General features: G+C 45.0%; 1 protein-coding gene across 1 annotated transcript in view; it reads left to right on the top strand.

Moving 5' to 3' along the window:
- Positions 1-14,264, top strand: part of NIPSNAP1 (nipsnap homolog 1) — an 810,051-nt gene that overhangs the window by 255,141 nt on the left and 540,646 nt on the right. Inside the window, exon 4 of the mRNA XM_044068455.1 lies at positions 216-310. Coding sequence (XP_043924390.1) covers positions 216-310 — 95 coding nt within the window. The remainder of the gene's footprint in view (positions 1-215; positions 311-14,264) is intronic.

Genomic DNA, 14,264 nt, shown 5'->3' with positions numbered 1-14,264 from the left:
ACCACTTCCATAGGTTCTAAAATACATCAAAGTTGGTTTCCCTTGGTAACTGAAGGAATGTATTTTATCCCATTGCCAGAATTCTTTTAGTATTTCTCATTCCAGTGCAAAGATTCATGTTGTCTACCAGTGTGTTTAAACAGTGTTTGTACTGATAGCAGCGCTTACTTAAATGAATGAATGCTGATTGTTTGCATATCTTATGTTTTATACAGGGCAGACATCATGCATCACCTTCACACTGACCAGAATTATCCGTGTGACCTTGTGGGTAGCTGGAACACGTGGTATGGGGAACAAGACCAGGCAGGTATGGAACTACAGTCTTTACTTCATGTTTGTTAAATGGATAAGACCCACTAGACATGAATGACTGGCTTTAGAGGTAATCTGTGAGTTTTTCTTCACTCACTCACACTAGCTCCCTCCCAACTTGACCGTACCAGCCAGCAATTGTTCCCTAATCAGGGCAAGGGCTGCACATTTTTTTTAGCTGCAATGATCAGGCAGAAAGTTATTTCTTTCTCTTCTTTCTTACTGTTGTACCTGTTATACCTCAGCCCATCTGGGGGGGGGGGGGGATTATGTGCAGTGACAGAGTATCCCATCTTATTTTTGTAAGAATCTCATAGGGGAACTCAAAAGCCTTCCATTTGCACTCTTGACAGTACTGTTGCAGTTCCCCATGTCACCACTGCAGTGCTTTTACATTGCAACTGATGTTTCCCTTATTCTTCACTCAAGAGAGAGAGAGAGATGAGTTCATCGAAAAAGCAGCATGCCCTAAAGCACAAGTGGATTTGTGCCCACTCAAATTTCTATTGGTTAGATAAACTAAATCACTCAGAACAGAAATGCTTCTTTTTGTACTGTGCCCTAAACCCTCTTAGCCTTCCAACCAAAATGCTTGGACATCCACATGGCCCATTTGTTTAGTAGTCTTATTGATTCAAACAGCTATACAGACCATTGTAATGTTGCTGTTTAGAGAGTTTCCTAAATCTAGTTAGAAATACATCGATACTTTGAGTGTAACTAGTTAAAACTTAACTGGTTGTACACAGTGGGTGCCTGCCTGTTAAGCTTAAGGGTTAATTACTGGTAAATAAATTGTCTATGCACAGCATGCTGTTTTCTTTGAAATGTCAACATAGCCAAAGTAATTCAAGCTGAAATGCTTATCTATGGTAACTTGTAGGGTGTGTTTTAAGTTCAAGTTTTCAGAAATTATTTTACCTTACTTAATTTGTAGATAATAACTACTCTTTTTGATAGGTGCCAGGGGATCTTTCACATCCACTGAGCTACCACCAACGTGTGCAGATGGGGCTTCAGTTTAACATCTCATCTGAAGGCTGGCACACTTAAATGTGCATCGTAAGGAGGTGTAGCACTTTTAAGTTTGTTTTTGTTGAACATTCTGCAGGACTGCAAGTCAGAAAGCAACTGAGCATGCAGGCTGGCTGGCTGTAGACTGAGTACAGTCCGAGAGAATGTGGTGTGCACTTCATGGTCACTCACCCATCCTCCAGACATCATATAAGGTTATGGTACATTAAGATGCAAGTTGTAGCAGAACCTTGGTTTTGCTGCTGGTTCAGTAAGCCTAATAGTTTTCTGGACAGTTAATGGCTGTCATGGTTGATGGTAAGTTTCATTACTATGTCTTTATTTAAATTGTAGGGCGAGGCATCATGTAGTCTGTTTTCACTCTACTTATAACCTACTAGGCTTCAAGACGTTTGACTGTCTTAACTCTTTATTGGTATTTTCTACTTCCCATGTACATACCAGATTATTCATAAAGGGTGTTAATGACTAACTGCTGAAAGTTAGGGGAAGTATTATTCCTTAATCTTGAAAGGCATTGCATAATGTATGCATCGCTTTTTTTTTTCAGTTAGTGATATTTATTTTTAATATTAGGTTCTTCAAGCTGGTGTCAGCTAACGCAGAGATGGAGAACCAGATCAGAAACTGTTTTGTAAAATTACAGCTGTGTACACTTACCATAAATGTAGATGTTTGAGTGTATTCACTGTTGCAGTCATCACATTTGAGTTATCTGCTTGCAGTAGCCCTCAATCGGCCTGATTATCAAAGTCTTGGGTTCTGCGTTGGTTGCTGTCTCATCTTCCATGACGTCAGGTAGTCAGGGGTATAAAGCATGCAGCCGATGCCATTACATCAGTTTTTCTTACCCCAGATGTCAGGTGCCCCCATAATGGGAAGCAATTATATATACAAGGTTACACCTCCAATAAAAAAGCAAATACACCAAAAAGCTTTAAGCAGAGTAAACAAGAATAGATGTATAGCCAATAAAAGTTAGGGGGCTGTAGGGAGGGTAACTAGGACTGCAACAGTGAATACACTCCAACATCTACATTTATGGTAAGTGTACACAACTGTACTATGTTCTTCGTGTTTCACTGTTGCAGTCATCACATTTGGGTAGATTCCCAAAGCTAAGGATGGGAGGAGGAAATTAGATAGCATTAGGACCAGCTATAAGGCCCTGCAAGACTGCAGTGGCAAAGCCAGCTCTGGATTTAGAGAAAATTGGAAAATGGTAATGCTTGGTGAAGGTATGTACAGAACTCCAGGTTGCAGCTTCTAGGATGTCCCTGGTAGGGACACCTCTGAGAAAGGCTGTAGAGGTAGATGCAGCCCTGGTTGAATGTGGTCTTATCCCCTGTGGGGTAGTTTTTCCATGGTGCTTATAGCAGAAATAAATGCAATGGCTTATCCATTTAGAAGTGGTTTGCTTTGAAATGGTCTTCCCCTCTGCCCCTGAAGCAAATGCAACCAGCAGCTGTTCAGATTTCCTGAGAGGTCTAGTCCTTTTCAAGTAAAATCTAAGTTGTCTGTGCACATCTAAGGAGTGCAGTATTCGTTCCCCTTTGTTCTGTGGATTAGAAAAGAAGGTTGGCAAATGAATGGACTGATTAATAGCCACACTGGACTCCACCTTGGGCATGAAGGCGGGATTGGTCCTGAGGGACACCCTGTCCGCATGAAAGATAATGAAAGGCTCCACTGCTATGAGGGCCTGTAATTCAGACACCCTTCTTGCTGAAGTGATGGCCAAAAGGAAGGCTGTTTTCCAAGAAAGGAATTTCAGATCAGCATTTGCAGCTGCTTCAAAAGGAGGTAGAGTGAGTTTTTCCAATACAAAGTTAAGGTCCCAGACTGGGTAGGGGATCTCCTGGGTGGTCTTAAGTTTTTAGCACCTCTGAGGAACTGCTTCAGCAGTGGATGAGAAAAGATGGGTGGTTCTGTGTTGCAATGAGCTGAAATGGCTGAGGCATGAATTTTGATGGAGGAAAAGGAAAGGCCCTTGTGAAGCATCTCAGTTAAGTATTGAAGAATCTGAGGTAAATTGGGTGCTGCTGTGCCCATGCCCTGAGTTTGATTCCAGGAACAGAATCTTTTCCATTTTTCAGCATAGGATTTTCTAGTACTAGGCCTCCTTGCCTCCAGAATGACATCCAACACTTGCTTACTGAGGGATGGTAAAGGAGAGATCAGGTAATTAGCCAGTCTGCCAGGTTCAGGGTTTGAAGCTGTGGGTGCAGAATCTGGCCCTCCTGCTGGGACAGCAGGGCAGGGGTCTGAGGCAGTTGCCGTGGTGCCAGCGTTGACACACTGCGCAAAAGGGGGTACCAGTGTTGGCGTGGCCAGTCTGGTGCAATCAGTATCGTCCTTGGTTTGTCCTGTTTGATCTTTAGTAGTACCTCGGAGAGGACAGGCAGAGGGGGAAAGGCATAAACTGATAGATTTTTCCAGGTGAAGGACAGGGCATCCACTTTCCAAGCTTGTTTGTGGGGAGTCCTTGTGCAGAATTTGTCCAATTGGTAGTTCTGGGGGGAGGCAAACAGGTCTATCTCTGGGCTCCCCCATTTGTTTCTCAACATGTTGAATATCTTTGGTTCCAGTTTCCACTCGTGTGGGTCCATGAGATTTCTGCTTAGTTTGTCTGCCAGTGTTATTCGGCTTTCCTGGCAGGAATTGAGCCTGTAGGTGCACTTGGTAGCTCAAGGCTGTTTTCCACAGAGCCATGGCTAGTCTGCAGAGAGGGTATGAGTGGGTTCCCCCCTGCTTGTTTATGTACCACATAACAGTGGTGTTGCCCGTCTTTACCATTAATTGTCCTGGAAGAATGTGGTCCTTGAAGGCTCAGAGCATTCTGTACAGCTAACATTTCTTTTTGATTGATATGCAGGTGCATTTGACTTGGGTTCCATTTGCCCTGAATGCACTTCCCTGCCAAGTGAGCCCCCATGCATAGTCTGATGCATCTGTTGTTAGGGTTTGGGCGGCAGGGGATAGAGTGAATGGCAGTCCCTTGTTTAGGTGACAGGCCTCCATCTGTAGATAAGGTATGATTGGAGTCATTGCTTCTGGATCCTGAGAAAGTTGACACCATAGGCTTTTTAGATACCAGTGTAGTTTCTTCATATGCAGTCTTGCATATGGAATTAAGAGAATGCAGGAGGCCATGAATCCCAGAGCTTGCAGTATTTTCCTTGCAGATAGCTGGGTCTTTGTGGCCAGTAGTTTGAAGTAGGCTGTCAAATGAACTTGTTTCTCTGGCGTGAGGAAAGCCATCTGGAAAGTTGTGTTCACGCTTGCTCCCGGGAATACAATTTGTTGGCAGGGTACAAGATGAGATTTCTTTTAGGTTATGGTGTACACCCTGAAAGTTAGCAGTTTCTGTACAAACGCCAGATGATTCAATAGTATGTCCTGGCTTTCTGCCTGAATTAGACAATCGTCCAGGTATGGGTATATTTAAATATTTTTTTGCCTGCAAAATGCAATGACTGGAGCTAGGCACTTTGTGAATACCCTAGACGCAGTTGATAAACCAAAGGACAGTGCAGAGAACTGATAGTGCATGTAGCCTGCTTTGAAGCATAGGTATCTTCTGCAAGATTCCCTTATTGGGATGTGCAGGTAGGCTTCCTTTAAATCCGGTGTTGCCAACCAGGCATCCTTGCCTAGCATAAGAAGCAGCTGGTGAAGAGTTAGCATCTTGAATTTTGGGATCACCAAAAATGTGTTTAGGATAGAGAGGTCCAGGATAGGATGCCAGGAGTTGTCTTTTCTGGGTACCAGGAAAAGTCTTGAGTAGAAACCTTGTCCGCTTTCCTCTTCTGGGACCCGTTGAATAGCCCTGATAGAGAACTTGCTTTTGAGCCTCTGCCCACTGATTTGGGGGTAGATCTGGCCAACCGTTTGGGGTTGGTAAGGAGTGGAAGTGGAATCTGTATCCTTGGGAAACTATATTTAAAACCCATTTGTCCTGGGTAATGAGTTCCCAATTTTTTGCCTGTAGGGCAATTTTTCCCCCTAAAGGAACAGTCAGTTGTGCGGGACTTGGAAGTTTTAAAGTTGTCATTAAGACAGTTTACTATAGGGGGGAGTCTTACTACTCCCTACTTTGGAAGTGGGAACCCCCCACTGCTTAGTCCTGTGAGTGCCTTGGGACTGAAGCCTGGGTGTTCTGCTGGTTCTGGGTTTGGACTGAGAAGGCCTGGAAGAGGCAGGAAAGGGCAAATTCTCAGAGGGCCAATGCCTACTAAATCTGGGGGGCTGTACTTGCAGGAAATCTTTAACAGTTTGCATAGATTTAGCTTTTTCCTCCATCTTTTTAAGTACTTCTTCTCCTTTGTTGCCAAACAGGCGGTCTTGGTTTAAGGGAGCATCCAACAATTTAGCTTTAACATGATCTGGCAAAGATTGCTCTTTAAGCCAAGCATGCCTTCTAAGTACAGACGCAGTGACAGCAGCCCTGCAAGATGCCTCTAATGAATCAAAACCACATTGCAAAGTATGTTTTCCAACTTGTTCAGCAGGATGCATTAAATCCTGTAAATCTTAATTTTCAGCGCAGTCAGGAATCGGCATCATTTTTTGTTTAAGCAATCCAATAATATGCTGCTGATACATGAAACTGGCAGTTTAAGGCCCTAATGGCCAAGGTTGCAGAAGTGTATACCTTCTTACCCCATCTATCCAGCGCCCTAGAATCACAGAGGGGCTAGGATTTTTTGGCAGTAGTAGCCTTAATGCTCTTGGGTTCCTGTGAAATGGTCTCAGGATCCGCAGTTGGATTTTTAAAAAGGAACTTGTGAGAGTCAGGAACCCTGTAATACCCGTCAGGTTTTCTGGGAGCAGGAGGTAAAGAGTCAGGGGCCAAGCTAGATTCCGAGAAGGCATCATCAACAATGTCCAGAACAGGGGGGGATAACTAAAGGCCTGTGTTGGGGCAGGAGTAAGAAATCCCTAAGCCTCTTTTTAGTCAGAGTAATCCTGGCTTTCCCAGCGAAAATGTTCCCTAAGAGTATGCAAGGTTTCACCAAAAGAGAAATCCTCTGGAGGGAAGCAGAGGGAATGGAGTCCTCTGCATCAGAATCCTCATAGGTAGATAAGGGTAAATCCTGGTCATCAGAGGAAACAGAAATTTCAGAGTCTTTATCAGAAGAATCATAAGGAAGCCCGGTCCTAGGTCTCATAGAGGGGGAAGGGTGGCTTCCCCTGATTAGAGTAATAAGCCCTTCAGCCATTCTTATCATTTGTTTTTTAGGCATAGAGGCCTGACCATGTGGTCTGGGTGTCGGTTTTCTAGGCATGGGTCGAGTTTTAGCCCTTGAAGAAGATGGTGTCAGTTTAATATGCAAGTCAGTAGGCTGAATACACCCTCAGAAGCCGGTGCCTGCACAGCAGCTCCAGACCCATCCAAGGTAGAGACATCCGCAGGTTCCACAGTTGAAGAAGCATCTCGCAGCATACTGGACTCCGAATGGGTTTTAGTAGAGGCTTGCGAATCTGAAGTAGTGGGTATCAGGCACTGCGAAAGCACCCGAGTACCGGCGAACTGGCGACTAGCTTAGGAAAAGCGTCATCAGCAGCTTTGGACCTATGCAGTCTGTCTGTCTTTATCTTTGCATTTTTTCAGAATGTCGGTAGTTGGGTGGCTTACTGAAGCCATTTCTGGATAATTGAACCGAGTACCAAAATATTTAGAAGCGTAAATAAATCAACGACAAATAGTTCTTTGTTTAAATAGGGCACAAAACTGACAGCGAGGTACATCGTGGTCTGGGCCTAAGCAAGGAATGCAGTACGAATGGAAATCTTTATGAGGTATTTGCTTTCCACAAGAAATACAATTATTAACTTTTACTGACATCTGTTTAGAGCAGGAAAAAGTTTCCCCAACGGGGTACTTAGCGTAGTTGAAGACTTCGGTTCTGAAACTTGAAAATGAAAATTTCAGGAGTCGGCCGACCGCCACTTGCGAACTGCTTCTGCTTTGGGCACCGCTCGGCAGGAAAGACTGATGTAATGACGTCGGCTGCATGCTTTATACCCCTGACTACCTGATGTCATGGAAGATGAGACAGCAACCAATGCAGGACCCAAGACTTTGATAATCAGGCCAACTCAGGGCTACTGCAAGCAGATAACCCAAATGTGATGACTGCAACAGTGAAACACGAAGAACATCCAGGCAGAGGTGACCTTTTAGTGATCTGTAGGAAAAAGAATGTAAACATGCTAGACCTGTAACAGTTGATGTCCTTCTATTGAATGTTGCAGTATTCCTTACATATGGGTTGTATTTCACCAATCGACCCGACATCTGTCCTGCATACAAAAGCTTATTGCCACTGCCAGTACATGGGATGTCGTATGAAGGCACTGAGACCATCAGCCATAAAAGGGACGTCCGCACGTACCATCCTTAGAATGTTTTCGCCGCCTTTTGAAAAGATTGACTCTTATGTTCGGTCTGCTGTTGGATATCATTGGTTTTGGTTTCCAGCTTCAGATAACTACCCTGTAGGGGATTTATTTTCTTCCTACTGCCTCTCATTGTTCGTGGCATCCAGGAAGGGCAAGTGTAGGTGTGGAAGGCAAATTCCACATAAGGATAGTTATGAGCTTTACTTGTTCTGTTTAGGGCCTACTAATGACCACTGCTCCTGTTCTGTCAGGCCTTTGTGACTAAGACGCTGTGTAGTTGGCTTTCAGCCTTAAAGCTTTACTTAGAAAATCAGAGACTTAAACATCTGGCTAGGGATGCGATGGATGGTTCCGAGATTCTTTTGGCTGAGCTGACTTTGAAGAGGAAGGTTAGCAAAGTAAGGCCCAAATCCTCTTCGGCTGTGCGTACTCCTTCTGATGTACCCCTTTGAGGTTAGTGAAAACCCAGCAGTGCTTTTGGAGGTAGGGTCCACTTCTTTGGCGGGTATCTCAGTGGAAGCCGTCAAGGGTGTGGATCCTAGCACGTCTGAGCCCATGCAGACATCCGGTTCGGATGACTTTGTGGAACCATGGCTTGTTATTCTGGAGGGCTCTGAAACCGCTCATGCTCCTCCATCTAAAGAAGTTTCTGATGTAAGGCCAACATCTGGGCGTTCTCTTCAACAAGAGAAGCATGTTAAGAAGAAGCAGAAGACCAAACATTCCACCTTTCCTTCCACCTCTCTGTCGGACTTTGATGCTTTCTTGGAGGGTCCTATTAAGGCCTTGATGCTTTGAGGCCTTCATCTTCTGCTTCTACTATTCTCTTGCCTTTTTTTCCTTATCTGCAATGCTGCCATCTGGGTCTCTGGTGTCTCCTTCTGTGCAGGATGCTGAGTACCAGATTCATGATTCTGACTCCAAAGATTCTTCTTTGGATGAAGATTCCTTGACATACTCCACCCAAATTCCTTCTCCTCTGGAGTCCAATAGAGGAGATTCCCCCATAGAAGAGCTTTTCTTTAGGGAAATTATTAGTAATATGAGGGAATTCTTTAAATGGAATTCTTCTCAAATTTCTGAGGAGCAAAAAAGATATGATCTTCTCCAGTTGAATGCTCCTGCTTCCTCATCAGTTCCACCAGTCCTTCCAGCTTTCTTAGATGCCTTTGCATCCTCATGTAAAACCACCGATTCCCAAGCCCCTGGCCCTGAAAGATCTGATGGATTTTATAAGGTTCCTGATGACTAAGTTTCTTGTTAAATGTCCTTCTGCTGACCCAGCTGTGGTCTTCATTACTTCTTTTGCATGTCATTTTCTGCAAAGCTGATTCCTTCTGACAAATAAAGCAAGATTTTGGAAAGGTTGGGGAAGAAGGTCTATACTTCTTCCACCTTTGCAATTAGAGCTATTAATTTACCAGGCACACATGTCTAGGTACTCTCTGGCTCTGCTTTCTCGGGCTTCCCAGGCTCCTTTCCAATTACCTGATTTGGAGGCTAAATCACAGATTCTTTCACTTTTTGTTTGCCTCCTCCCAGGTAGTTAGACATTCCATCAAATGTAGCTATGATGCAGTGGAGGCATCTTTCAGGACAGCAGCTTCTCTATCTGGTCTCAGAAGGCATTCTTGATTACAGCTTCAGTCACTTCTTGATGACATAAAGGTCAAATTGCTTGATGTTCCTTTGGATAACTCTGCCCTTTTTGGCACAACGGCTGCAGAACTTTTTAAATCTTTGAAGGAAAAGGGTAAGGAGTTCCAGTATTTGAAACACTTGTTTGTTTCCGCAATCCCTAAATTCCATAGGAATTTCCCTGCCAACACTCCCTTTGTCGGAAGACCTGCTTCACTTCTGCATCATCTGGACCTAGGCCAAAGAAGTCTTCCAGGAGACCCCCACAGCCTAAGTGTGCTTCTTCTGCCCCATCTCCTCAACAGCCCTTTCAGCCCAGACCCAAGTTTTCTGTGACGACCAAGTTCGTCTTCCAAGTCATACTCCTTTATCTCTTCACCTATCTTTCCTTTTCAGCCTGGAAAGATATCACTTAGGACTCCTGGGTCATTTTCATCATCCAAAAAGGTACTTCATGACTTGGAAAACTCTTCCACCCTTCCAGGGGATACCTCAGCCTTAACTTCATCTGTTCCCTCTGTTGCTTGCTCAGCTCTCTAACCAGACACTATTCAGGGTGCTCCTCGGGGAAAGGGGTTTTACTCCAGGATGTTTCTTGTGCCAAGAAAAGATGGTCCTTGGAGACCTGTCCGAGATCTCTCCCTCTTAAACACCTTCCTGGTGGGTCCTTCTTTCCGGATGCCATCTCTGCAATCTTTTCTTCCCCTGGTTCCTGCTCAATCTTTCCTAGTTTCTCTGGATCTCAAGGATGCCTACCTGCATATCCCTATCCATCCTAAATTCAGGAAGTTCTTGCGTTTCTCTGTAGGTTCTTTGCACTTTCAGATGTTCTTCATCTCACATTGCTGCAGTCATAACCTGTGGGTAGTCCGCTGTCCTCGGTCGGCCCGAATACCAAAGTGTTAGGCTGGCGTCTGTCATGGTCGCTCAGATCTGACGTCAGTACGCCGTGGTACTAAAGCGCATGACCGACGTCATATCCTCAGTCTTTTTTGCCGCATGGTCCGAAGCAGAAGCAGCGTTTGCAAGTGCCGTCGGCGTTCTGAAATTTTCAATTCTGAGTTTCAGACCGAAAACCAAGTTGGGCTAAGTACCCGTAGAATATTTTTGTTTTTCTTGCCTCAGTTAAATCCGGATGTCAGAAAAAGTGAATAATTGTATTTCTTGTGGGAAACAGATACCTCATAGGGATTACCACTCTCTCTGCATTCCTTGCTTGGGGCCTGAGCACGACGTAGTCGGGTGTCGCTTTTGTGCTAGATTTAATAAGCGCACCATTAAGCGTAGGTTAGATTGTGCTAGGCTTGTCTTGATAAGCGGTGTAATTACAATATGCCGTCGGATCCTCCGGCGCCACCGCTAAGAAGCGTAAGGATAAATCGTTAAAGTCCAAGCAGGATGAGTCGTCCGTTCCGGACGTCAGTTCTTTAGAAACTACGGTGGAATCTGTGGAACCAGCCGAGGTTTCAGTTGAGTCTCAAGGGGAGCCTTTAATTTTGCAAGATGTGGCCTCTCAGGAGTTGGGTCAGGCTGAGGGGCCTCTCGGGTTGCTGTACTCCCTTCTTTACATAAGGTGGTTAGGCCTTCTCCCTCTGTCTCTAAGGTACCTTCCAAGGCCAGGCCTGGTTTGTCTGCCTCTGGCGTCAGCCCTAGTTCTGCAGGTTCTGTACCTAAAAAACACATGCTTAAAATGGCAGAAGATTTGATTACCTTGATCAGAGGTTCTATGCCCCTCCAGATAAGAGGCCTAGGGTGGAGCCAGAGGTGGAAGGATTGGAACATTCTTCAGATTACTCAGAGTCTTCGGCTGAAGACGTTCAGGATTTTCCCCCTTATTCTGATTCAGACGCAGAGGATTCTACTCCTTCTGCTTCCCCCCAGAGGATTTTTCTTTTTCAGAAACCCTGCATTCTATGAGGGAGCATTTTAAATGGGAAGGTCAGGATTTCTCAGATTCCCGTAAGAGTCTTAGGGAATTCTTGTTTTTACCACAGCATAGGCCCTTGGCTATACCTCCTGTTTTGGATGTTGTTCAGGATGTTTTCTCTGAGGCTTCCCTTAATCCAGACTCTTTGCCTCCTGCCCCGGTTAAGCCAGACAGGTATTACAGAGTGCCAGAGGCGCATAAATATTTGTATAAGAGTCCAAGGGCTGACCCAGAAACTATTAGCCAGGGACCTAAGGGTGTCAGGGCTTCTGTTGTAAAAAACCCAGTTCCTATAGATAAGGATTCTAGAGCCTTGGACAGATGGGGTAAAAAAGTGTATACCTCTTCCACTCTTGCAATGAGGGCTTTGAATTGTCAGTTTCATATGCTGAAGTACCAGAATTTTCTCCTTACCCAGTTAAAATCTAAGGTAGATGCTTTAGCAGAGGGCATAGAGTGTAAGGAGTTACAGGATTTGGTTCATGCCTCTGATCAGGTGGGTAGGCATTCTTTGCAGTGTGGTTTTGATGCTTTACAGGCTTCTTCCAGGGTGGCTGCCACTGGGTCAGTTATTCGTAGGCACGCCTGGCTTAAGGATCAGAACTTGTCAGAGCATGTTAAAGCTCGAATTTTGGATGCTCCCCTTCAGTCTGAAGTTTTGTTTGGTTCTCCTGTGGAGTCAGTCCTGAAGAAAATGGAAGACAAAGCTAAGTCTATGCAGACCGTTAAGGATTTTTTACAGGTGCAGCCCCCTAAGTTTAGCAGAAATTGGCCTACTAAGGGATGGGCTTACCCTTCTTCTGAGTTACAGTCTAGGGGCAGATCTAGACGTGGTAGGGGCAGAGCGCAGACACAGGGTTCTTTCAGGCCTAGGACGTGGAGTTCACCTGCACAGTCTACAAGTGAGGGCAGGGGCCAGTCCTTTCGTAAGCAGACCCAATGACCTGCATCTTCAGCTGCCCGATCCCTCCTGTCTGGCAGCTCCTCTGGGAGGAAAGTTGGCTTTTTTCAGACAAAATTGGATTTTAGTCACCCAGGACAAATGGGTGTTGGACATTATAAACCGAGGCTACAAGTTTTATTTCCACACATTGCCTCCTTTCAAGGGCATGCCAGACGTTCCTCCTCAGCAAAGGGAGGAGGCTCACAAGCAGATTTCTTTACTTTTACACATGGGGGCTATCCAGCAGGTCCCTCAGTCAGAAGTGGGCCTAGGATTTTATTCTCGTCTGTTTCTTGTACCAAAGAAAGGAAACACTTGGAGGCCAATTCTGGATTTGTCTATTCTCAACACATACCTGGACATTCCAAAATTCAAAATGTTGACTTTGCAACAACTTCTGCCTCTGCTAGGCAAAGATCACTGGATGGTAACTCTGGATCTCAAAGAGGCTTATCTTCATATTCCTATTAGGCCCAGTTGCAGGAGATTCCTGCGTTTTCGGGCTGGGACTTTACATTATCAGTTCTCTGCATTGCCCTTTGGCTTATCTACTGCGCCCAGGGTGTTCACAAAGGTTCTGGCTCCGGTGATAGCCTTCCTAAGGTTAGGAGGAATACAAATTTATCCTTATTTGGACGATTGCCTGATTCTGGCTCAAGACAAAGACAAGTTACTTCACCATCTACAGTATGTTATGGCAGTGTTAAGGTGCCTAGGGTATTCTGTGAACGAAATAAAGTCCAGTCTAGTACCCTCTCAGGACATGTGCTTTCTGGGTGTGAGACTGAATACAGCCTCTCAGATGGCATTTTTGACCCCGGACAAGCAAAGAAATCTTTCCCTTTACTTTCACCAATTGTCTCTACGGTCCAGGCTGACTGCAAGGACAGTCCTTCAAGCCTTGGGGTTCATGGCATCTTGTATTCTGGTGCTTCCCAATGCCAAACTGCATATGAGGAAGTTACAATGGTATCTCAAAAGTGTATGGATGCAACACTGCCACGATTTGGACACTGTCATTCAGATAATACCTTGCATTCAAAAGGAATTTTTGTGGTGGGCTCAGGAATGTCACCTAAACAAGGGACTCTCTGTGACCCGACCAGAGGCGAGTCAGATCTTAACGACAGATGCCTCAGACAAGGCTTGGGGAGCACACCTCAATGGAAAATGGGTTCAAGACACGTGGCCTGCAAGACTTCAACATTTGCATATCAACATGAAGGAGATGTTAGCAGTCCAATTTGCATTGATGGCTTTCAAGGATCTACTTCAACCAGGACAAGTGTTGATTCAAACAGACAACACAACTGTCATGTGGTACATCAACAAGCAAGGGGGAACCCATTCGTACCCTCTTTGCAGACAAGCTATGATTTTGTGGGAGACTGCTCTCAGGTTGCACCTCACTCTTCAGGCAAGGTTTCTGCCAGGAGCACAGAACTCCTTAGCGGATGTTTTGAGCAGTAATATGGTGGATCCCCACGAGTGGAAATTGGATCCTCATGTATTTCGACAGTTGACAGTGATTTGGGGGACTCCAGATGTAGATCTGTTCGCTTCTCCACTAAATTTCCAGTTGCCAAAGTTTTGCACAAGGATGTTTCATCCAGAAGCTTGGAAAGTGGATGCTCTATCATTCAGTTGGACAAATCTTCACGTCTATGCCTTTCCTCCTCTGCCTCTCCTTCCCAAGGTACTCTTGAAGGTCAGACAGGACAAGCCTTCCATGATTCTAATAGCTCCAGATTGGCCACGTCAGCACTGGTACCCTCTGCTGAGGAGTTTAGTACAGGAGCCTCCTTGGCCTTTGCCACTAGTTCCACACCTTTTGTCCCAGGCAGGCGATCACTTCCTCAATGTTCATAGGTTTATACTAGGCTATCTGCCCTAAGGCATTTATAAGCCTAGCCCAAAGTTTTGTGGCTTACGCCACCCCTTATATGAAAAAATACTGTACCCATTAGTTTGTTGTGCCTCTGTCCAGCAGTGACACAGAGA

The sequence above is a fragment of the Protopterus annectens genome, chromosome 4.part0, assembly GCF_019279795.1.
Source record: "Protopterus annectens isolate FY-2018-M chromosome 4.part0, PAN1.0, whole genome shotgun sequence".
Classification (NCBI taxonomy): Eukaryota; Metazoa; Chordata; order Ceratodontiformes; family Protopteridae; genus Protopterus; species Protopterus annectens.
Note: the sequence above shows the minus strand (reverse complement) of the source record. Positions and strands in the feature narration are given on the sequence as shown.